Genomic DNA, 23,824 nt, shown 5'->3' on the forward strand with positions numbered 1-23,824 from the left:
ATAGTTTGTGACTCATAAAGGTATTGAAGTGAGTTTAATGGTGTTGTAAAATGATCTAAAACAAGCATGTCCCAGCTGTCTCTGCTTGTTGCATGTCTTTGCGTCTTTTTAACTATACTTTCTTAAGTTGCAGTGTGTTGCAGGGCTCCAAGGCCCACCATACAAAAAGTCCAAAAACAACTCTGACTTGTTAAACTTGTGCATTTAGTTTGAAGCTAACTTGGGCTGCACTCACCTGAAAGCTTCGGTGAGCTGGTCCTTCTGGTGGCAGCTGAGGAGCGACCTTTGGCCAGTGTGCAAACTTTTGCTCTTCTTTATCTACTTTTGTGTCTCTTGTCTTTCTTCCTCCATGTGCAACATCTGGTATCAGAAACATTTGTGCAGAGCTCACGAATAGTGGTGTTAACGATACACTGGGTCCATCTTTAGTAAGGATGTGCAGCGGAGAGATAAGGCCGTACCCTTTGCACTTAAACCTCAAACTTACAGCTGTTTCAATGTGGAAATATGAAGCTACTTCCTTAGCTTAAGTATCATATGCACAAATCTGTTTATATTGTGCTCTCTGTGGGAGTTCTGGCTTCCTTTTGTCTTCCTGAACATGAAAATTATTCCACTGTAGGCTGAAGAAAAATGTACATGTGAGGCTTTTTTTTCATGCACTTAGGCCCAAAACTTTGCAAAAAGGAGAAAACACAGTTGTGCTGTTTGCGTTGTTTATTAGAGGTATATTGTCAAACATTTTACAAGCTGTTGCTTAAATGTTTTCATGTAGAGAGAAAAATGCGACACTGAAAAACAGTTACTAAGCTCAGCAGAGAACACTTGTTTGAAAGGCACTAAAGTCCCAGTTTTATTATCAGTTTTCCTATTTGACACATGCAGACACAACTAACACTTCAGTAGCTATAATACATAGAGCTTTCAATTGATTTGTTAGTTGAGCTTTTGAAGGCGACACCACTTATGTCTGCTATCATGTGTTGGACACCAAAATGTGTGCAATGATACGGTGGGATGCTTAAGTAACACAGACTGTTAATTCAATACACGGAACATTTGTACAGATGTTAAGCTACCATAACTTACTTCATGTGACGGAAGGCTTTCTGTTTGCTGTAGTGCAGGTGTCTTAAATATTTTCAAGATTAAATACAACATATTGCTGCTATTTAAATACATAATGTGTCTTTTAAGTTAGAATCGCCATTCAGTGAAATTATGTATAATCACAAGACAACCATCACTTGGATTTTCTTCATGTCTGCAAAAGGAATGTACAAAAAAGTCTCTCTTTTTTTAAATAATAGTAGTACATTCAAACAATAACATAATAGTTCCTCAGCATTATTTTTGTGGTTTTAAATAGCTTGTGATGTAGGGGATCGTCGTTATATTAACGCTCATAAAAACAGATGCACCCTACGTCTTTGTTCAAATACTGCAGAAACAACACTGTCGCACAGTTTGGATGCTGCGCTAGTGCCATCGTCGTATTGCTAATGCTGTTGATCATTAGGAAGTCCGTCAGAAAGTTGCCCCAGAGCTTGAAATGTACATCCCCGACTGCTTGCTCTGAAAGTTAGCACTTTCAGCTCCCCTCCAAAAAAGCTAAACACATGAGCGTGTGCCTGTCAGGCAATCATGTGTGAGAGAGGGGATGAGTGGAAGACACTGCAATATAGACAAGACACCTTATAATGTTAAAGCGCTGGCTTCTCATAGGGATCAAGCAGCCTGTCAGTTGGTGGTGTAAACAGCTGCATCGTCGGCAAATGGGAGAACATTGAACAGTAATTCCTGGCAGTTTACATATGTTGCCTTTTTGTCTGATCTTTTATACTGCTTTGTATTTCTTTCTCTCTGTCTGACCCCTCTTGCTCCTAACAATGATGACATAGCTGTCTCTTATGTCCCTCCACCTTGCTCATCTGTCTTCTGCTGCTACATTTGTCTCTATCAGTCTCTCTGTCTGTTTGCAGTTAGTTGGCTACAGCCTCCTCTTCCCACCATCTGCCTTTTCAAGCTTCTTTCCTTCTCCTATTCCCTCGATGCTCCTCTGTCCACGTCTGGCTTTCTCTGGATGAGTGCTTCGGTCCACTACCGGCATCCGCAGCCCTCCACCACCATGTCCTGGTAATTCTTCAGCACCACTCGGTCTTGAGGGTCCAGGTAGAGCAGGGCAATGGGGCTGAGGGAGGTAGGGACGCAGCAGGCCCGGGGCACTGCTCCATTCACAGAGTTCACCAGAGTCTGCACCATGGCGTGGCTAGAGGAGTTCATGTGGTCGGCCAGAGGAAAGCGACACTCTCCCAGGCAGAAGAAGGCGTCATAGCCGCTGGGTGCAATGATCCACTTGTGCCAGCCCACATCATTGAAATCTACATATAGGGGATGACGACGGCATCTGTTACGGGAAAGGCGTTTCAGTTTTGCAGCACGACCACCGTTTCTTTTAACCCTTCCACGATCACTCCAACTGACTCCTCCTTTACCAACCCCCCAGCCCGGCCCTGTGTATCCCAATTTTTTGGCCCGTCCCGAGGCTTGGTCTCTATTGCGGCCCTTGCTGCTTCCCCTGGACCTCTCTTTTTTCCCCTTTCTCCCCCTCATCCTTTGGCCACCACTGGGGTTCCTCCTGCCATGTTTTACCAAGGGCTCTCCTCGCCCGTCATGACTGTAAGTCACCAAGAGGGGTCTCTCCTGGGCCCAGCTGTGCTCGTCCTGACCCACAGACCTGCATACCCTCAGGTGCCTCTCTTTGTGTTTCTCTGCATCCTCAACACCAGGAGCAGAGGGGAATCTCTGCATAGGGAGGGAAGCTGTGCCGTTCTCAGGTCTGACCTCCAGTAGGAAGCCCAGATTGCCAGTCCCAGCCAGAGCCTTATGGAGGAGCTCTGTGTTTAGGCTAAAAGCCTCCCAGAAACCACTTGCACTGTTGAGGCCAGTGCTGAGTAATCTTGTCTCCAGCAGGGTGGACTCAGGGTCCTCATGGTGCTCAGACAGGTATATATTTAGTCTGTGGGTCCCAGGGCCCAGGGAGGGTCTGTCACTGCGGAGGATCCGAAGCTCAGCGGAGAGCAACTTCTCATCCTCAGGAATGGAGGAAAGATTGAAGGAGATGTGCACCCTCTTATGATCCTCTGCTGTGGGACTGTCTCCAAGGGGCTCTAGAAGAGGACGGAGTGAGGAAAAGAGTAAGAGAGTTAAGTGGGGTTCAAACAATAAAAAACATTAGCTGCATAAATCAGATTTGCCATTTGCATCTTTCTTGATTCATCAAAGAAGGAGCAGCATCAACAAATAACTTTAACCCTTTACTTGAATATATTAAGTTCCCCAAGTAAACGCACCCAATACACTGATTCTTTTGTACCTGTAAAATGTGTTCCTGGCCTTTATTTTTGTGCAAAAGCTTTGTATGGCTGTGTGTACTTTTTTTGTCTTCTTCTCTTTGATATTTGAGAATTGAGCATTACATCTATTACAATAAGAATCAAGGCGGAATTAGCAACTGGGCAACAACTACTTTGGGAGCCAGAGCAACCAACCTCGTGTGACAATAAGTTTCGTTATTTTGATTAACGTCAAACTTGTTTGGGAAATTCCATTACTAAAGTAAAACAAAAAAACAAATATAAAGTTCTGCATTTTGGCTTGTGGGTATGTCTTCTAAAGGTGACTTATGTGAATTGCTCTGCAGTGTTGCTCAGCGCCTCTTGAGGGCTTGGAGACAGTTATGAATGCACAGATGAAACTTGTATTGCCCCTAGAGGAATTGATTTGCACTAAGAGCATTATAAACATCAATACATGTTAAATTTCAAAATGTATACGTGACCTATGACCCTCCTGATTGGATGAAATGACTACGTATGTGTTCAGGTATCCTGATTGCTTTCTCAGCTAGAAGCAAACTGGCCTGGCAATCAGGTGTCTCCAGTCTTAGCTAACGTTTGAGTCATGATAATAAAACCATGAGTGGTATTTAGGCGATATATTTACAGTCAACCATTCATACTCCAGCATATAAACTAAGTAATCCACATTCCTAATAAAGTTAAATGTAATTCAATTGCCACAAACTATCTTGCACAGGCAGCAGTAGGCGGGGGATTAGTGGGGGCCCAACAACAAATGCTTGCCCCAGAGCCCTTAACAAGTTAATCCGGCCATGCTCACACATGCAGTGCAGAGTCCAAGACAAATTTCGCTTCAGTGAGAGATATATATCTAAGTATGCTCTTTATCATGTTTTAAAAGAAGACTTTAGAATTGTGACGACCAATCTTATCTAAGGATGCACACATGGATCTTACTGAGTGTTTAGATTGTTAAACAGTGAGTCAGGACAAACATCTGCTACTGTCATAAATCAGATTTTTATACTTCATCTGTGGATGATAAAAGAATTCAACAGAATGCTTAAACTGCTTCCATGAAACAAAAGTTCAAAGGCCAAATTCAGCTCAAACTATTACAGTTCAAATATTTTAATTGTGTTTCCACAGCCGATAAAACAGCATGAACGTACCGTTGTGGTGAAAGCTGCGTACGGTGTTGGCCTGCTGGATGTGCTGGCTGGGGAAGCTGAACGACGGGTCCTCCACTAGGTGATACTGCTGCTGGTGGAAGCGATAAAGATCCAAGAGGTATCGGGGCACCGGCACTCCAGGCCGGGGGTCAGGCTGCGACTGCAGGCCCAGCCGGCTCAGCAGGAGACTCTGGATGGTCTCAGCCAGACTGGGCTTCTGGAAGGAACCAGCTGATGGGGGCGGCAAGGAGGAAGGCACGGGGGACACCCTGCCATGGTCGATCTCGCTGGTGTCTCCACCCTGGCGACCAGACGAGGCTTGAGGTAGCAGCAGGACCATGAGGAGCAGGAGGTTAGCAGGGAACATGGTGGACCTGGAGGGAGGAGAAGAGAAATGGTTGGAAAGGTGTGGTGGAGGAGAGAAGAGAGGAAGTGGTTAATAGAAGAGAGGAGAGTAGACATCTAATTATGGAGATAAACTCATGAAGGCCGCCTGTGCAGCAGTCCTGTTATACTAGGTGCACTGAATTTATGTGTTTTATACAGGAACAAAGTAAATCATATGACATAATGACACAATATAAAGTATTGGTTGAGAAATCTGCTAAAGAGATAGCTGCTCCGAGATGCTCCTGTACTCTGTATATCATGCTTATGTCCTCTCCTTCCTGGACACGCTACTTTCTCATTAGTCTTCAGCCTTCATGTGGCATATGTTCAAGAAATTTACTGTCCACATATCCATATGAAGTTGTTTGCTCGTTACTCCTGGCTGCAGAAACAGTGCCACTTTGTTTTTTCTCCGTTAATTTATGGCGCGCTTCTTAACCCCAAGGCCCATATATCTCCCAGGACACCTAAGCAGGAGTAAAGAGGTCTCTATCTGTAATTTAAGTTAATTTAATGCCGCTTGTTTGTGTGTTAAAGAGATCCTCGTGTTGTGCATGTAAGACAAATAGCATTAATCAAATGTGGTAGACTCTGGTGACATGTTATGAAGTTATAGTGGCCTGTCACAATGACGGATGTTCTCTTTTCCTTTTCAATCCACCCAGCTGTGTTTCCATTATGCTGATCTCTTTGCTTTCTACATTCACGCCAAGACCCACTTCATGATATTCAAACTGCTGAAGTAGTTCTGTCCCTGCCTGCATCTTGCGACAACAGCACACTTTTTAAACTCCTGCCTCCAGCTTCAGCTTATCTCCCTCCATGAATATTCTCAGTGCGGGAACACGACCGCAGACGAGAGGTCACGCAATTACCACCACGACCTGGCTAACACCCAGGACCTCTGTGGTGCAGGTGTTAATAACCGAGCTGGTAATTAGAAACCAGCAAGTTAACGGCCCTCTTTGACCTGAAGAGGTCGAGGTGAGGTGTAAAAGGGTCGGAGCAAAGAAGAAAACCTGTTGACCAGTCAAAGAGAAGACAATGTGATCTGCAAGTTAACCTCGGTGTTAAACAGTGGAGTAGAGAAGAGTGGAATCATGCAAAATTTGTTGCGATGGAAGACCTTAAAAATATATATTTTTCAAAATAAAATGCACGTGAATCGTCTATCACTCAGAGATGAACTCTAAGTGTGTTATCTCTTTCCTTGTCCGATCTCTCCCATATCTCCCCCCTCAATCTCTTTATCTCATCTCTCTTAGGAACAGAGAATTGATTTTACCCTCTGCAGCGAGATAACAGAGAGGTGTTTATGGCCGAGCAAACACATAATGACGCAGTAATTACCGCTAATCTAACCACGCTGTCAGAAAAGGGGTTAAAAAGAGGTCACAGGAGTGAGCTGTGCATACTTTTATGCATGTGTGCTTGTGTATATGTGTTGTCCGTGTGGTACGAGGTTCAGAAGGGCAGGCCTGGGAAAATAAGCCACCTCCAAGCGTGGGATTGTTGCTAGCTATCCATTAAACTCTCGCAGCCCCACCCTGGGCTGTTTCACCTGAGGCAACGCAGCACAGGACAATTACAGATTAGACCTCTGCCGGACAGCCTCTCCCATCTACTGAGGAGGCTTGTAAAGCAGATTAAGGACACCAACACCTCTCTCCTGTACTTTCCTCACCTACAAATCCACCCAGGTGACTGTGAGGAGGTTCAAAGGTTGAGTCGTCGTTTCGGAGGGAGTGGTGAGCCCGTGCAAGGCAGCGAAACAGACGAAAAAGACAGAAAGAGGCCAGCTTGTCCTACATCACTTTGACACACATAGTCTGGTCTCCCTCTGTGTCTGTGTTGTGACTGCTTCTGTCTCAGGCAGCGAGGATCCAGGCCTAATTTAGCATCTTTATGTGTCATGTGCATGAGGGCGCCACCCACTCTGATGTCGACTCATTCCGCAAACAGTGACATTTTTATGATTACACCCCCACACTTCCTGCTTTTATGTCTGACTACCTCTTCCTCACTGTACGCCTTTAATTCTGTCTCTCTGTCCCTGGCACGGACTAATCAACTAGTCCCGGAGAGCTGTGTGATGAATGGGTGAGCGATAAGGTGAAATGAAGGGTTGGGGATCTGCTGCAGCAGTGTGTGCACGCATGTGGCTCGGGCCTATTAGACATATTAGATGCGACCTGACCTCCCCAGCCGACAGTAGCGTGACCCTGGCGCGAGGCAGACGAGCGTGGTCGCCGGCCTGCCGCGTGTCTTTGTGAACTCACTGATTAAAACCTCTGACTTCTGACGTCCGCTTTGACTCCTGCGCTTGTCTTGTTCCTATCTCTGCCTCTCTTTTATCCGTTTATTTCCAACCCTGCTCCCTTTCCCCTTCCTCCTTCCTCTTTGCATTCCCTGTACTTTGTCCTTACACAGTTGCTGCTTTCATCTCTACTGTCTCATCCATCACGTTTCTCCTCACTCTTTTGTTATTTCTCAAAAGAAAATATCTGTTTTTCTGCTTCGCCTATCTCCCTCTCCTTCTCTCCCCACTGCTGTTGCTCTTTTTTCCTTAGGCCTTAAATGAATGGTGTTTTTGCGGAAGAGTGCGGCGGACTGTTGCCGGGGCCAGAGGGCCGGAGTGTCACCGCAGCCGGCTGATTTATCCACCGCCGCTGTCTTCATGTTACGCCTGGTCCCTCAACTTTCCCTTCCTGTTGTTCTTCCCGTGTTTCTTTTCCCAAATTCCTCCTCTCATTCTCCCTGACCCCCCCTCTCCCCAGCTCCCCCCCTCCTTCCAGCTCTCATTTTACTGTGCTGCTGTTTTATTCTTGCAGAACATGATACACGCAGCGTACATGCCACAGGGTTCATTTTCTCGCTCTGGAAAAGACAATGACCGGCCTCGCATGTGATGCACAGTGTATGTGCTCGCTTTAGACTGAATGATTAACTGTGAGGTTATGACCTCACAACAGCCCCCATACTTAACTAGTCATTAAGGAAGTTGTGGAGTTAATATGTAATGGTGGGCGGGATGAAAAGCGTCCAGAACAGGAGTTGTGGTTCTGCTAACTGAGGCGTAACAGATGAAATCATTAGAACAATATTCCAGGTAGGCTGCTGCGCGGTTTTATTGGACTCTATTAGAGCTGCTCGCTAATTCGTCCCAGCTGGGCCTATTAGCAGGCTAATGACCCCGGCGTCAAACTGTATGTAACTGTTTCTTTAACACACACATATGTGCAGTGCAGGGTTCAAACACATGCTAATTGCCAGGCGCAGCGAGCACGTACGCAGAAACACACACGCCTGGATGTAGAAGTGTGGAGGAGCTGGGGTGTGAATATGTGAAAGGGGTTAGACACATGCACACACACTGGTTCACATCAGCAGAAGTTGTCTAGACCCGGTGCTTTCCATGTTTCCACATTATACCTGCTACCTGGTATCACTTCTACACACTTGCACACTGTGTCTTGGCTCTTTCCTTTGAGAAGGTTATGTCTGTACAACGTGCCTCTTTCATCCTCACGCTCCTTTATACTCCCTTCAAAATCGCCTCTTGTGTCTCAGCCAGGGATGCCCGGAGGTCTCCTCACTCTCACAAGTGCATTGTGGTTAACCGGAGGCCCCGCTGAGGCTCGACACTGCGAATGCTTCAATGGAAACACTGACATATCGAACCCGTGACTGCTGAAAGCTGTGAGGCCGCTCTCGTCGCGAGTCTGACAGCTCTAACCGATGTGAAATACAGAACAAAAACACACCTCTGCTTTTCACATTAAAGCCGCTCAGCGCTAACACTGAGGGCCAATTCATACCGTACATGTAGCGGCCGTGGTGAATTACGTTATGCTCTTTGAACTCATAATGGGCGCATTATTCTTGGACATGTTGCTCACCGGACAAGATTTTGATTGAGCAACACGTTGTGCCAGCAGTGCATGCATGTGCATGAGTGTGTGTGTGTGTGTTGATCCCCAGAGTAACTAATGGTTTCAGCAGCGCAGTTCCTGTGGCTTGACAGACAGACAGATGTGTGTGTGTGTGTGTGTGTGTCAGAGGGATGTAGTACTCACGTCCAGGTGTGGTGGGATGTATGCAGAGTCCATGGTTTATCCTTGAGCTCCAGTGTTACGATCCCTCGGCTTTCGCTCCCGCTCCTTTGGACAGAATGGACAAAGTGGACTATTTTACCTCTTTCCTCTCACTTCTTCTTCTTCTCTCTTTACACCTCTCTTAAGGTAACCAGTTCCTGTCTCTCCTGTGTCTTCTGCGTAAATGGACTGTTCTCTCCATGTTTTCCTCCCTGTCTCTGCGCCCTGGCTCAGCTTCTCATCCTGTTGTCAGTGTCAGATAAGCAAACTCTTAAAAACATCCACCGGCTTCCCCTCTGCCTGCCCGCCTGCCTGACCTCTGCTAGTAGGCAACTCCCTTTCTCTGCCGCCCGCACTTCCAGCCCTGGTTGTTTGAAACACACTTGTGTTGCTCCTGTGCAGGGAAGCTGCAGAAGGAAAATAAGTTGTCTCTGTCTGTCTGTCTGTCTGTCTGTCTGTAGTGTATCACCACCAGCAACAACTCCCTCTTGTTCCTAAACCTTCCTTACTATGTCTCTCTCCCTTCCTCTCCACTCTGTTCCTCCCTTTTGTATCTCCTCCCCTTTCCCTCTCTCTCTCTCTCTTGCTCTCTCTCCCACACACACTTTTTTCTGCTTTTTTTTTCTCTGTTATACTAAGTGCCCAGCTGGTAAACTCAGCTCAACTCTAATTGACTTTCCTGGCCACTAAGATCCGCCCAAAATGTGATGTCACAAAGACCGGCCCCCGTAGCTTTACGGGCTGTTATCTCTCATGCACACACACACACATACGCACGACCATACACACATATAGATATGAAAAAGCAAATAAACATTAATAATACACACTCCTGGATATTCTCACCTGCACACAGTCAAACCAAAATGAAAGCAAACACACACATGCGCACACACCTGTTCCAGATAACCCTGAGGTCAGCACACAGAAGCAGCACACTGATTATTTTCCACATTTCCTCCTTTGACAAACTCACCTGCTGCTCGTCGTTGGCAACATTTCACGTTTCGGCCTACATGCCCGCAGACTCTCGCTCCGTCATTATAAATACGAGGCCCCATGACACCGAGTGAGAGCAAACAGACTCAGTTTCAAGACAAAGGTATGAATGGATGACTCATAACAGCTGCTGTGAAGTCACCCCGGTTGAGTTTTGTGATTGGATGGGAGTAAACGTCTAAGTGAAAAAAAAAAAAAAAAAAAGCTGTACTTCTCCACGACGGGTTGAAGCAAGGTGCATCCGTCCTTCCAGCGCAGATCGGTTGGCGGGGGTGAATTTGTATTCATGGGGTGGGCCCATGAGAAAACGTCTCTTTAGGATGCACCGTCTCACATATTAGATCTCATCTGGAGAATCGCTTGCCCACGTCGCCCTGCTCCTCCCTCCCTGTCCCCTCCACCTGCTCTTCCCGTCCACTCTCGCACAAACGCACGCACGCACACACAAAAATCCATCCACAGACCTCATTCATCCCGAGGCTGAGTAATTGTCCCGACTCAGAACGTCACGCACATACACACACACTGATCTCACAACACACATTTTACTCTGGTGTTTCTTTTTTATCAATGACAGTGTGGGTATCATCAGAATCGGGATTCTTTTGTAAATTTGAAGATCAAATTAGTACACTTTCACGCGTCCTCTTGTGTTGTAAACAGCCCGATCCAGACTGAACCAAAGCTCCTGATCAATACAGAATGTCACAATCAGTGAATCATCTGTCTGGGAGCTGCAGTCAGTACTGAGAATCACTTCAGTTTAAGACTTTCATTACAGCAATCATCCAACATAAGCTCCAGCTGACCCTGACCTTTGACCTCATCTTATGAGAAGTTTGAATGTGGCTTTTGTTTTGTACTTAGAGATAAATCTAATGCTACATTATCTAGGGGATTTTTTTCCATCCTGTAACACAGCGTTAACTCTATTTTATGTGTAATTAAAGTCAACGTAAGTAAGTAGGGAGGAGGAAGTAGCCTAGCTTAGCATAAAAACTAGGCGCAGGGCAGAACAGCTAGGTAAGAAGACACTGCATGCGTCCACGCCAAGAAAGTTATTGCATTAAAATCCCACAAAGTCACAATTAAATTGACATTACCCTTTGTGTATTGATTAAAACATTATATTATTTATTGATAACTAAGCTTTCTTTATGAATTTGTTCAATGTTGTCATGGAAATAAAGTAAAGGATGACATTATGTGAGCAAGAAGTTGCCCATCCCAGCAGAATCTCAGTCCTCCACGCAGCACCTCGGGGTTTGACTCCGACCCTCGGCCGCTTGCTGCCATTCATCTCCACTCTCTCTACCCATGTTTCTGAGTCTATCAACGGCCTTATCAAATAAAGGCATAGGTGGGGCGCTGGTTTAGGTCAGTTGGTACAGCAGGCACACCATATGCAGATGCTACAGTCCTCAATGCTCCGATCACAGGCTCGGCTCCCGGTCTGTGAACAGTTGGTGAATGTCACCCCCCAAAAAGCCAAAATCATAATCTTTAAAAATAAAAATATCACTGATGAACAACCACCAGGTCTTATTTATGTACTTGGCCACAGATAGTGTTGGTAACGGGATGAAAGAGTTGGGATGCAGCAAAGAGCGGAGGGTTGGAGTCGAGCCCGGGGGCCGCCGCATCGAGGACAGTAGCCTCTGTATATTGGACGCACAGTTTAACCGCTGAGCTAAACCGGTCCCTCACGACCACCAGGTCTAAATCTAAATACCTGTGCCTAGCTATATCCTGTAGGTGTGTCTTAACCAGACCCCTGTGCCTTGACTTCCTGTCTCTCTCTATCATAACAAGAACCAAAGGGTGGATGACAAAGCCATGAGGACTCGAGTCTCACTCTCTAGATTCTAAAGTACTAAATGTCCTTGCATTCATGAATCCCTGTTTGACCCTCTGTTCAACCCCCCAGTACAAATATAATGTTTTCCTTTTTGGTGCATTCAATGAAACTCGGTTATTTTAGAGTCCAAAAACACGCTTGAGTCACAGAATTTTGTCCAGAAGATCAAGCCAGGAAGACAAACAAGCTTCGTACTAACCCTTGAACGCACCAACAGGCAGAGTTTTACAGTCACTGTGTTCCTGTGCAATGTTAAAATAAAACAATAAAAAGCAATGTAATGCTTACTGTGATGACTTGCATAACTCAAGTGAGTTCAATCGCTTCAAGTTGTTTTCATACCGCATGAGCTGAAATCAGCAGCTGCCGGGCAGGTCATAAATGTAGTAGTGAAGCACAGTGGGGAGGCCTAACCGATGACTTTTCCAACCTTCATACACACAAAGAAAGACAAAATGACCATATAATGTATGATTTACCAGCATGGTCCTGTGAAGTATGATATGTGTGAGTATTTGTTCTATAAGAATGCTTAAAGGCCGACAGAGGTTCAGGGTTCAGACATCACAGCCGAGCTACAGCTGTGACTTCAGCGAGTGCCTTCTCCAAACCAGCAGTAATTCCAGCCTCCAGGTTTCCCATCCTCTGGAAAAGCCGTCGGCTGCCTGTCCCGCTTACTTCCGACGGGGGCGGAGAGAAACTTTTAAAGTAATACCTCACCGCCCTCTTAACAAGCCATCCATCCGTCCTGCATCCCAGAGTTCCCACCTCCGTAACGCTGCATCCCTCCATGGACACAGAGAGCGGGGCCTCGTCGGGAGAGGAGGAGGAGGAGGAGGTGGAGGAGGTGGAGGAGGAGGAGGGGGTCGGGACTTACTCTCTGTTCAACCATCCTTTTCTGCAAAGTGTCACATAATTACTCACAAATGAACACAGGAATCGGGTCAGTTAGTCTGGATTGTAATCCAACACTCAGGCAGCATTAGTGTTTAAACCAGGTTTATAGGTCAAAATTAAAGTTCACATCAAACCATGTCAAATATATCTCTGAAATGCTTTCGATAAATGAGTTTGGCCTGACACTTGTTGGATCGAATGATAACGAGACAAGATATAAAAATGTTGGGTTGTTGCCATGACAGCATTCCTAATAAATGTGATGATTTGAGGCCGCAAGTAACCTGTCCAAATTCAGCCAGACAATGTCACTGTCAATAACAGATGCCATAGTGCTTTGACTTTTTACAGCCAGCAGTTGCTCTTTATTAATCAACCAAATGTGAACATATTTTATATGTAGTACAAAAGTGAAAGAATGTTTGATGTACTCATGTTGATATCACTTCTTGTGGTCATACGGGGGGCTTTCACATTAGGGACCCGGGCCTGGATCTGAGTACACTTGACCCCAAAGTCCGGTTTGTGATTAGTGTGAACACAGTGAACCGTACTCGAGCACGGTTTGTTGATCTGTGCCCGGGTCCACTTGAAAAGGTGGTGAGAGGGTCGTTCTTGAGATATTCTCCAAAACATGAATAATAGAGTGCGAAGGTCGGCTCCATTGTATGGGGATCATGCGATTGACACGTTTTTCTACACGAATGACAACATAAACAATGTTACGTAGTTGATGATACTACTCTTCTTCTCCTTGTTTTTGAGGTGCATTACTGCCACCTTCTGTTCGGAGTCCTACCGCAAGTGTACTCGGGTACGGAACGAAATTAATGCTGTGAAAGCTGACCGGTGGGGGGGAGGAGAGGGGGGCAACCGTACTCGGGTACAGTACGAAGCAATCATACCCAAGGTGAAAACGCCCTTAGTCACTGACTTAAAGCTGCTCTAATGATGGGTCAGATGACTGTGTGTAATGTGAAAGGGGACACAATTATCAACATTATTTACGTTGTTTTGTATTGCTGTAAAACATCTATTGAAACTAATCAATTCTGAATGGTGAATGTGACAAACAGACGGAGGAGAAAAGTGACGTTCCTCAGATTTTTATAAATGAATCCAGGCAGCAATATCAGACATACTTTTCAGATTAGGTTTAAATCAATCTCAGAACCCATCAGCTATTGTCTGACAACAACATAGCTTCTGGGAGTGATGGCGAACTTTTCGGGCATCCAGTGTAGCCAGCGGTTAGCGATAAACAACTTCCTGCCAAGACTGTTGAGGGTTGTTGGGAGCTGCGTTGTTTACAGTTTGACTTAAGAAGCGACCATATGTTCAGATCAAAAGTGAAGCACTCCAGGTAAATAAAAAAAAAAGGTAGGTTTAGAGATAAATAAAAAGTGAATGGGAGCCAGGATATCATTACGGAGGATTACATTCTTCCTGCTTTTGCTCTCCACTCTGACTGTTTTTCCCGTAGACATAGAAGCCTGCTGATACGTGATTGGTCAATCCTACTCGGACTACAAACGGAAACCCGAACAATTCCTACGAAAATCCGGTCCAGCGTCTGTAGAATATGTGAAAAGAGATTTGGTTTAAATGAATAAAGAAGAGGCCACATTCAATGCAGCTTGATTCTGTAAAGTTACAACTCTCTCTGTGTAATCCACCACAGATACTCAGCATCTTCTTGTACAGTTGACACAGTTAAAATAAATGAATCAAGAAAATGAAACTGAAAAAATAAAGATTAGAAAGTGACACTGATAAACATCAACTTAATGTGACGTGTTGTTTCAGACTGTATGGAAAGAATGGGGCCTAATGACTCGTCGTCTGTACTGTTGACTTTTTCTAAAATTAAATCTTCCTGAGAAGAGCACGTCACGGAGCAGAGTGAGTCATGAGAGAAAAGCTTCACGGACCCAAAAAAAAAGCAAAGATTTATGTTCGAACACTTAACGTGATTGATGCCGTACCAGCCTGAAAGACACACATGAAGAAGAGGAGAGTCATTTCTGCGACTACCTTACATTTTACTTCATTGTGTGTTTGTAATGAAGTTACACTGCTTTGCTCATCCCTGATGCCTCTGATGTTTAACTCTAAAAATAGAGACGAGAAGACTGGGAAGAATGTAGAAAAGGTACATACAATACAAACTGTTCACTTAAAGTTTTTTCATCTTTCACTAATATTTGTAGATGTTAAAATACACTTAACTTTGTCAAACTGAGACTCAAAAGAATAAGCCAATGAGAAGACACGGTTTAGACTTTCAGTGAAGTTTTCCATGACGGTGATACGCTAACTATTACTTCTAACTTTTGTGGTGAACAGATGCATCCAGCACCACATGCGGGTAAACCTAGTTTAAGTTGATGGGGGTTTGCGGATGGGTCAAACAATCACAGGACCGGAGTAAACAATGACTTATTCCATTCCATGTTACAGATGACATGAGGTCGATAGTTCTCCAGTATTTACAGTAGAAACAGTTTGCATAGAGTCATGTCAGATGAGGGATGATATTTACATGATTAAAAGGTGTGTCCAAACAATGAGATAAACAGTCTAACAGAAGACTAAACTAAAAGATGCAAACACAAGAAGCACTAGAGAGTGCAGTACCGAGGCTGCCTCCTCCTTATCTCCCTATACGCTGATGATACTGTATGCTATGTTAAGAAAAGATGCACCCTGTTGGAAAACACAAACCAAACCAACAACAACAAAAGACTTCTTTAATATTTATTCTCTTAAGTCGTGTCTCAGGATATCTGGAGGATAAACGTTAAGGAATTAAGGTTTAGATTAATGTTGTAATGCTGTCTTCTGACAATATAAAGATCAAATAAGAAATGAATCTGCATAGAAAGGAACAGCCACAACAACACAATGCCTGAAATAGTTAATGACTATACTGTTGTATTTGTACTATCAAACACTAGACTAAAGACTATATAGCTGTACACATCCTGTAATAAATATAAACAGATACTGTATATCTGTAAGTAAGTAGCAACCAGTAACCAGTCAGCATTGTTTAATATAAGAGACTCAATGAAAAAAAGTGTTTAGATTGCTGGCTCGCTGCTTCCAGTAAGTTCTTAGCTGTTTTTAGACATTGAGTGGGCCTTAGAGGGGAATGACACTGCAAAAAAAAAAAAAAAAAAAGGAGAAGAAGAAGAAGATGAGGATGATTTGTGAGTGTTGCATGCTGGGAAGGACTAATGGATGTCAGACCAAGGAGAGCAGAGGAAGGAGAGGGAGGCAAAGATGAGGTCTCATTAGATGTTCACATGAAGGAGTCCACTCCGCTGAGACGTCCACACACACACACACACACACACACACACACACACTGGTAGACTATACACAGACACAGTCGCACAAACAGTGAGGTTGTTCATTCACCGGCGAGGAATTCCAGCGTGCGTTTTTGCAGCGATAAGATTTCATTCCTTCGTCCTGAGGTCACTGTTTAAGGGAGAGGTGTGGGGAATTAATGTGCGAGTGTGTTTGTTATTGCGATTGGGGATTTCTCATGCCATCACTTCATGCCCACTCTGCCCACTGAGTCACATCCCTTTCACCAGAAAGACCACAGGAACGATATCAAACTGCTAAAAGGGAAATTTTGGACTTAACTTGGAAACTAAACAATAAAATGATGTTTTTTTGCCTTATTGCCCATTATTTTCTGTTAATTAGTATTTCACAAATTATCACTGATACATCTTAAAAATTATACATGCTAATAAAGTGAGGAATGAAAAGCAAACAGAAACGGGAAGTTTCATAGTCACGCTCCTCCTCCACAGTCCATCTCAGTCGTATCGTGTTTGCAGATGCTAAAAACAAGGTCATTGAAGAGGCAGAGATGGATCCTTTGGGTGTGTGTGTGTGTGTCTGTGTGTGGTTGTGTAAATGTGTATGAGAGAGAGAGAGAGCAACCTAAAAGCTGATACGCATTCATTATCTCGCTCAAGGACATCGAAACAAGGATGGACTTGCCTTTCATTCAAGCAGTCGCCTACTCACTACTACTACTGCTGCTGCACTGATTCATTCAGTTGCAGAGCTACAAGAGAGACGGAGCTCAGGTGCACACACACATGCACACACAGAGACTGGAAGGTATCTCTGGGCTGTATTCTCTCTTCTCTCTGTCCCTGTATTAACGCTATTTGCATTAATTTGAGAATAATCTGCATGTAATCACCTGACAGTTACAGTATTTTGTATAGGACATAGCACAAGTCCACATGAAGTCCACTTTAAGGAAAACATTGTATCAGTGCATCCAGGAGATGTGTTTTGCAAAGTAATTGGACATTTTTAGCGTCTTTTCAACCTCAACTCTGTAGCTGTGTTCCAATTCAAGGGCTGCATCCTTTGAAGGATGTATTTGAAGGCAGATTGCGTCACAGCGGCGCGTCGAAGGCCGTCTCATTTCAAAGGCTCCTTCAGATGCGGCCGACAAATGCGTCGTCCTTTTCCTGGACCACGAAGGATCATCAGGTGCATCCTCCGCGGCCCAACGTATCCAAAGATTCATTGCGAGCCAATCGAAAAAAGATGGCGGACTCTCTCGACGTTAGTCTCCACCTTCACTTGTCTTGCAACTAGCTCCGATACTATGCTGCTGAGAGCAAAATAGACATCCCCCAACAAATGGTCCCATATGTGCACACTGGGACTTTGGTATGAAAAAAATCAGAATTATTTACCTTTAAAACTTGTGAGCCAAGCAGACGAAGGAGAGGATGTTTGTGGATGTGTCTTACGGCACATATGTCTGTCTGCGTGCCTGCTCACAATTACAGTCCATATATTACAGGTTTGTATATGCATGTACGTGTATGTGTGTGTGTGTGTGGTCAGTAATAACAGGAAGCTGGCGCTCCGTGTTGACACAAACCTGCCCTGGTAATTGGCCATTGGAAATAAATAAACTAACAAGTGGGTGTCCCACTCATCCCTCCAGCAGCAGAGTCCTCCATGAGACTAAAAAAAGGAAACGCTGAAGCCATCAAACCCAAACAGGAACACTTGCAGCCCCCCCTCAGCCTGACTCTGCGTCATGACAGGCAATAGAACTACATGGAAACAGTTTATAATAGAGTAAGGACAGGGGAAGAGGTTGTACAGATGCAATAAGGCTTCAGTAAAGACAGTGGAAGTAAACTGACAATGAAAATTAGAAGCCCCTCTGAGATGTTTAAGCATTGATTAACATTTGATAAACCCTGCCTGTGAACAGCAGTTGTCTAATCATAGCTTAGTAACTGGAACTAGTTAGGACAGATGACAGCTTTACATTTTTCAACAAGCAGCTGATAGGCCACTTTTCTTAGCCTTGTCAAAACCATAAATACAACAGCAAAGTTGTAAGGGATGGATTAAGCTATCAAATACTGCAAAAATGAACAGACTTGGCAATCAAGCTAACTACCCACAGTTTTATTTGTAAAGTAAAGGTGGTGTGTTGTAGCTAACTACTCTAATATATCTGATTTGAGGGTGACATTCGAGGCTCTGTTGGTTTGAGGAAGTTCCACCCTAGGAACTCCAGGATAGCTAAGGAGCAAACTTTAAGTGTCATTATTAGCTCATGCTAGCTAGCTACAGCTGATAAAATCTGCTAGCAACAGTTGTCATGTCGGACGATAAAAATTATGAAAATGTCATGCCTGCTTTTTTTAATGTCAAGATCCAACTGAGCAGACTCTGTATGCTGATGAAGACCTTGTGACTATGTTGAAAGCCAGTATGATTTTAACAGTTAAAGTTTGGCTGATGTAGCATTTTAAGGGTGTTTGGCTTTCGTTTCAGGACGTATTTCAGGTTAAAACAGAAAAGGTAGCTACAAGCACACATCAGGTGCACTATATGACCAAGACTATGATCTAAATCAGCTTAGGCCTTTTCCATTTCAGCTAAAAATTGCACAAGAATAGAGATAATTTCTCGCCCCACTTAACCTTATTAGGGTCTATGTCCACTAACGGCGTTTTAATGCGCTGGCAGCACCCACAACCTCAATTTCAGAGCGCTTCTCGACGGAGCTTACTGTTGCTAGGTTACGAAAGTTGTCTGCCAGCTCTTCCGCTTCCCGTTAAGTATGTTTAAAATGCTCTGTATGCTCCATCTTTGCTTTTTTACAAGGACATTTTTACAAAGAAACACAAATATACTGTGAAGGAATCGTGTCCTGGCATTAGCAGAAGCTAATAACTAACTAACAGAACTAATAACCAATAATAATATAACTAATAATAATAACTAACTTACTAACTAACTAACAGCTAACTAGCAGCAGCAGCAGCAGCTCTACACCGGGAAATTGCACCTTCGAAAAAGAGAAATGATTAGCTTCCATCATTGTTGTTGAAAAGGTTGATTTTGATTGATCGTTGAGGGAGAAGTTACATTTACGAGCGCAGCGATGTTCCAAAAGTTAAACTATTTTCGAGTGAGAGTGCTGTGAGCTCAGTGACAAACAAACAGCTGACGGTGCGGGTGATTTTCCGCTGAGGACGCCGCGCAAAGAATGCCGTAGTGGACACAGGCCCTTACTGACATCAAAAGAGTAGGATACAGGATTACCCCATTTAACCTGCAGGGTCTTCAAGTACAGAAAAAATATATCCTTTTCCTAATAACCTTTTCCTATTAAGATTATTGTTCACTACTGATGAATACACACTGCATTCAACAACAACACGGATGATTTTGTATCCTTTCTCGCTACAGAGGGAGGCTCAGATCTTTAATCATGGATGTCTTGTCCTGCACTGTTAGAGGGCTCTTCTGGGAGGTCAAAATGTGGCTCAAACAGCTGCAGCACCTGCTCATATTTCTCTCCGAGACAGTGTGATAAAACACAAGTCTCCCTTTATACATAAAATAAAAGGGCAGGCTCACAACTCATGAGATGGCAGGATGGGCCAGCTGCATCTGGACTGTGTGCGTGATTTAACATTGTGTCTTCCTGCATATGTGTGTTAAAATACACACACAAGACACATGTATGTGGATGTGTGTTAGATTGTTCTTTAGTCAGCATGCCTGTCTGCGTTTGTGTATTTCCCATGAAGAACATATACTGTACATGTGTGTGAGTGTTATTTACGCATCTCCTGGCTGCCTCTGAGTGTGTCGGCTCCAGATGTGCCGGGGTCAGAGCAGGGCTGCCCTCCCCGGTCCCAGATGTGTCCAGGTGTGGCCTGCAGTGTCAGGCATGCATGCAGCCCAGACTCCTTAGAACCTGAACCAGGTCGCAGGGTCAGACACATTTTCAGAAGAACAAAATGTGAAAGAAAAGATCTCAAACAAGCAACTGAATAAACTTCTCTATGTCCAGTAAAAGGATATGTCCTGTTGATGCACTGCTCCGTGCTACAATGAAGGAACATCTCTGGCTTGAATAAACTAATCAAGTGATTCATCTTTCTGTTACTATCTTTGGCAGGATGTGGCTGTCTGTACGGGCAGGACATCTGTGTCCGTTGATATCTTCAGCAAGGAGAACAGGAGCGAGCTTAAGGACAGAAATCTGGCAATTTTACAACAGGAAAAGGGCACTCAAGTCTTACATTCTCTGGCACACAGAGAGGATGGAGAGAGAGAGACAGACTGATAGAAAGGGGGTCTATGGGTTTAATGAGATTTAAATAAAGATCTTGGAGAGTTTGTTTTCTGTAAGGATTTTGGTTTTGGGGGCATCAGAAGTTTGTGATGGAGCAAAGAAAGAAAGAGAGAAGATCTCCTTGTTATCTATCCTCACTGTTTACTCAGATTCCTACTCACAGATAGCATCAGCAAATAAGCTGCGGCCAAGTCGACGTGCTGTTGGACCAGGCCAAAGCTGACCTTTTGCTTCTCTGAACACACACACACGAACACACATAACATATACACACACACAATCCTGCTGTCCTCTACATTCTGCCCGGTTATAAACACTGAGCGTTGGTGGGGCTAAAGACAAACACGAGTCTGGTTCTCGGTGCGTTTAGTTAAACTGAGGAACATAAACATAAACTATTTATTTATTGTTGTGAGGCCATGTGTAAGACATTAATCTGTATATGTAACAAAAAAAATAGTTCTCCAAAATAAAAAAAAACGTAATTCAACTTAAAAAAGACAAACTTGGGGGCGGCTGTGGCTCTGGAGCTAGAGTGGGTCATCCACTAATTTGAAAATTGGTGGTAGTGTGTTGACTTACAGGGTATATTGCTTTGAGTGATTGGAGTATTACAAAATATCTTTATTAGTGCTGTCAATCATTTTCCAAACCATATCAAACAATAATCTGAGAGCTGGATATAATACCAAAACTACACGTTTAGTTTGATACCACTGGCGACCTTCTCCTCCCACGCAGGCTGCTTCCAATTTCTGCTCTGCTCTCAGATTCTTTTGTACACAACGCTGTCAAGATCCCCTAACCAATAGCATGTCAGGTGTTGCCTTGACTAATGACCGTATATAAAGATGGATCACACGTCTCCACCTCCTCTCATTGTACAAAGGCGAAGCCGAAATACTCCTGGAAGCGAGCGCTACCATTGTGGTAGAGTAGTAGAGATCAGCTGGTGGAGATGCGGTATTAACTTCTCGCCCCTCCCGTTTCCCGAAACAGACATTTAACTTACCAAGAGAAATATCATAGACCCCTCATGTCGGCTTGTTTAACAGCCGAGCAGCTTCTTGTGTTGGTCTGAAGCAGACGTTCACAGATATGGAAACTTCGATGACTGCAGTGATTGTTTTAGTTACGCCTCCTCTCGCTGTTCCTCTTCTACTCTGCTAATCAGGAACAGATCGGCTGCAGAGCTGTCAATCATCCTTTTTACAGCATCAACTAAACTAACTATAATGACAGAAACCATGTTTGAGAAATATTTATTTGGCGTGTATTTTGATTTTATAGTTTGACTCATGTCCCACCTGTTAACATGGAGGAGGCGGGCTTTATGACCTATACTGCAGCCAGTCAGCAGGGGGCGCTCCAAATGTTTTGACTTCACTTTTAGGGAGCTGTCATGTCGTCCACCTTTCAGTCTATGGTCTCGACCAATAAAATAATCGCTGGCTTGATGCAGGCTTGATGTTTGCTTTACTTTTACGGTGTCCCGTATGAGCCGTTACTATTAACAGGTATCATCCACACCTGTCCTCATTAGCTTTATTATTTACATCCACTGCTTTTTTAAGACAACGCTTTTTAAGGCCATGGCAAACAAAATATGGCAAAGGTATTATTAGCGTTAGACAATTACATTAAATATAAGATGTCTGTGATGGCAGGCAAACTATAAACCCTGATCCACCACCCTAATCGCCTCACTTCCAGCATTGTTAGAGTATTGCAATCTACTTCCAGCTTTGGTACTGAGCGTTGGCATTGGATGTAATTGCAGCCGCAGAATTGTCCGATATGTTTGTAGTTACAGTGCATGAGTACTAATGGGATGACTACATTATAGCTCTACTAATGGCTGTTTGATTGAGACAGGTAAGCAGCTGAGCTTTGATACCACTATGTAGGCATTATGCTGTATCTTCCACAAGTCTCCCGTACCCTTAAACCACCAGTCCCTCATTCATATTCCACCTCTCCCTCTCTCTCTTTCTTCCCCTCTTTGTGCGACAGAGTGATGTGACAGTAGAGAGCAGACAATGTCGGGTTACCCTGGTAATTTGGGAAGGAGGACGGAAGTATCTTGGGCGGGCGGTGTCCCCTCCTCCCGGTGCGACGCGAGTCCCACCGATGATTCACCAGCCCGCACGATGAAGGTTGATGACCCCAATTTGAGTAAGGCAGGAGGAGGAGGAACGGGAGAAGAAGGCAGATGAGGAAGGGGGATAATAAGGAGGAGGGGATGGCGATGCCTACGTCAGTGGCACTTGCTAATAGGCAGATGTCCTTGTCCCTGACACAAGTAAATCATGTCTCCTGGGGGGGAAGAAAGAAAGAGGGAAGGAGAGGAAGGGAGGAAACAAGTGAGGCAGAGATTGAGATTGGCGTCTGGAGGAGTGAGGCGCTGGGTTGGACGTGAGTGCGTGTCTAAATGAAATTATAAGCAATTACTTCAGCCTCTGAGTCCACTGTTGAAATGTTGTTTTGATGAAGACAGAAAACAAGAAGGAGGGGAGCCGAGGAAGGTGAAATGACTCAGTTTAAGTGTTTTAAGCTGTTTAGGGTGAGTGGGCTGAGCTGTGTTTAAACCAGAGAGGGAAACAGGTGATCTTAAAGATGGAGACGGAGCGGCAGAGATTGCCAAAAGAGGGTCTTCATCAATGGAGGATTCAGATCCGGTTCAAGTAAAAGTAGCAATAAGCCATTATATCCATCCATCATCTGTAACGCTTATCCTGTTTAGGGTCGCAGGAGGGCTGGAGCCGATCCCAGCTGTCATTGGGCAAGAGGCGGGGTACACCCTGGACTGATCGCCGGTCAATCACAGGGCTGACACATAGAGACAACCTTCCACGCTCATGCTCACACCTACGGGCAATTTTAGAGTCACTATTTAAATGAACATGTCGTTGGACTGTGGGAGGAAGTTCGGTGCAAGCACAATAAATAAAAGTTAGACTTCCCTTTAGAAGTGAAGTTATATGTTTGAGTTCTGATCTTCCATGGAGCTCAGTAACATACCTGAATCCTCGTGGGAAGCGCCAAGAGTTTGTTGCACTTTGTCCCACAGATTCAGCTAATGGCCACAGGAAGATAAACTTTGAGAAGTATGTGTGATCTTCCTCCTGATTAAACGACTCTATAGCAGACCCCCCCCTTTCTCCTCCTCCTCTTCAGTGCAGCTTCCCCTCTACACCCACCATCATCCAGCCTCCCTCACAAGCACCATAACCACATATCTGTTAAAGCAATGTAGTCATTTAAGGTCAGCATCAACATTTCCACAGGAATGTACACTTGCTGGAGTGCTACCATATGTGCTCCCACATAAGAAGCTGATAATAAAAATAATGTGATCAAGCAGAAGTCAGGATTGGGTCTGTAGCCAGCAG

General features: G+C 44.4%; 1 protein-coding gene across 2 annotated transcripts; it reads right to left on the minus strand.

Moving 5' to 3' along the window:
- Positions 1-708: 708 nt before the first annotated feature.
- Positions 709-9,535, minus strand: bmp16 (bone morphogenetic protein 16). Of its 2 annotated transcripts, XM_069668704.1 has the most exons (3): positions 9,001-9,535; positions 4,535-4,908; positions 709-3,170 (listed from the first exon to the last, which is right to left on the minus strand). In XM_069668704.1, exons 2-3 carry the CDS (start codon positions 4,899-4,901, stop codon positions 2,101-2,103), a joined length of 1,437 nt encoding a protein of 478 aa, XP_069524805.1. In that variant the 5' UTR covers positions 4,902-4,908; positions 9,001-9,535; the 3' UTR covers positions 709-2,100. The 2 variants fall into 2 exon arrangements, with proteins under 2 accessions (XP_069524805.1, XP_069524806.1); XM_069668705.1 differs by lacking the exon at positions 9,001-9,535 and having other exon boundaries at positions 4,535-6,246.
- Between the last annotated feature and the right edge of the window lie 14,289 nt (positions 9,536-23,824).

The sequence above is a fragment of the Semicossyphus pulcher genome, unplaced genomic scaffold, assembly GCF_022749685.1.
Source record: "Semicossyphus pulcher isolate SPU_LCO1_2020_fin unplaced genomic scaffold, fSemPul1.0.p SCAF_19, whole genome shotgun sequence".
Classification (NCBI taxonomy): domain Eukaryota; kingdom Metazoa; phylum Chordata; class Actinopteri; order Labriformes; family Labridae; genus Semicossyphus; species Semicossyphus pulcher.

Excerpts from the sequence above, each read along its gene's own strand:
- bmp16 (XM_069668704.1), bottom strand. The coding sequence starts at position 4,901 with ATGTTCCCTGCTAACCTCCTGCTCCTCATGGTCCTGCTGCTACCTCAA. Across the intron at positions 3,171-4,534 it reads ACGCAGCTTTCACCACAACG|AGCCCCTTGGAGACAGTCCC; the intron begins GTACGTTCATGC and ends GTCCTCTTCTAG.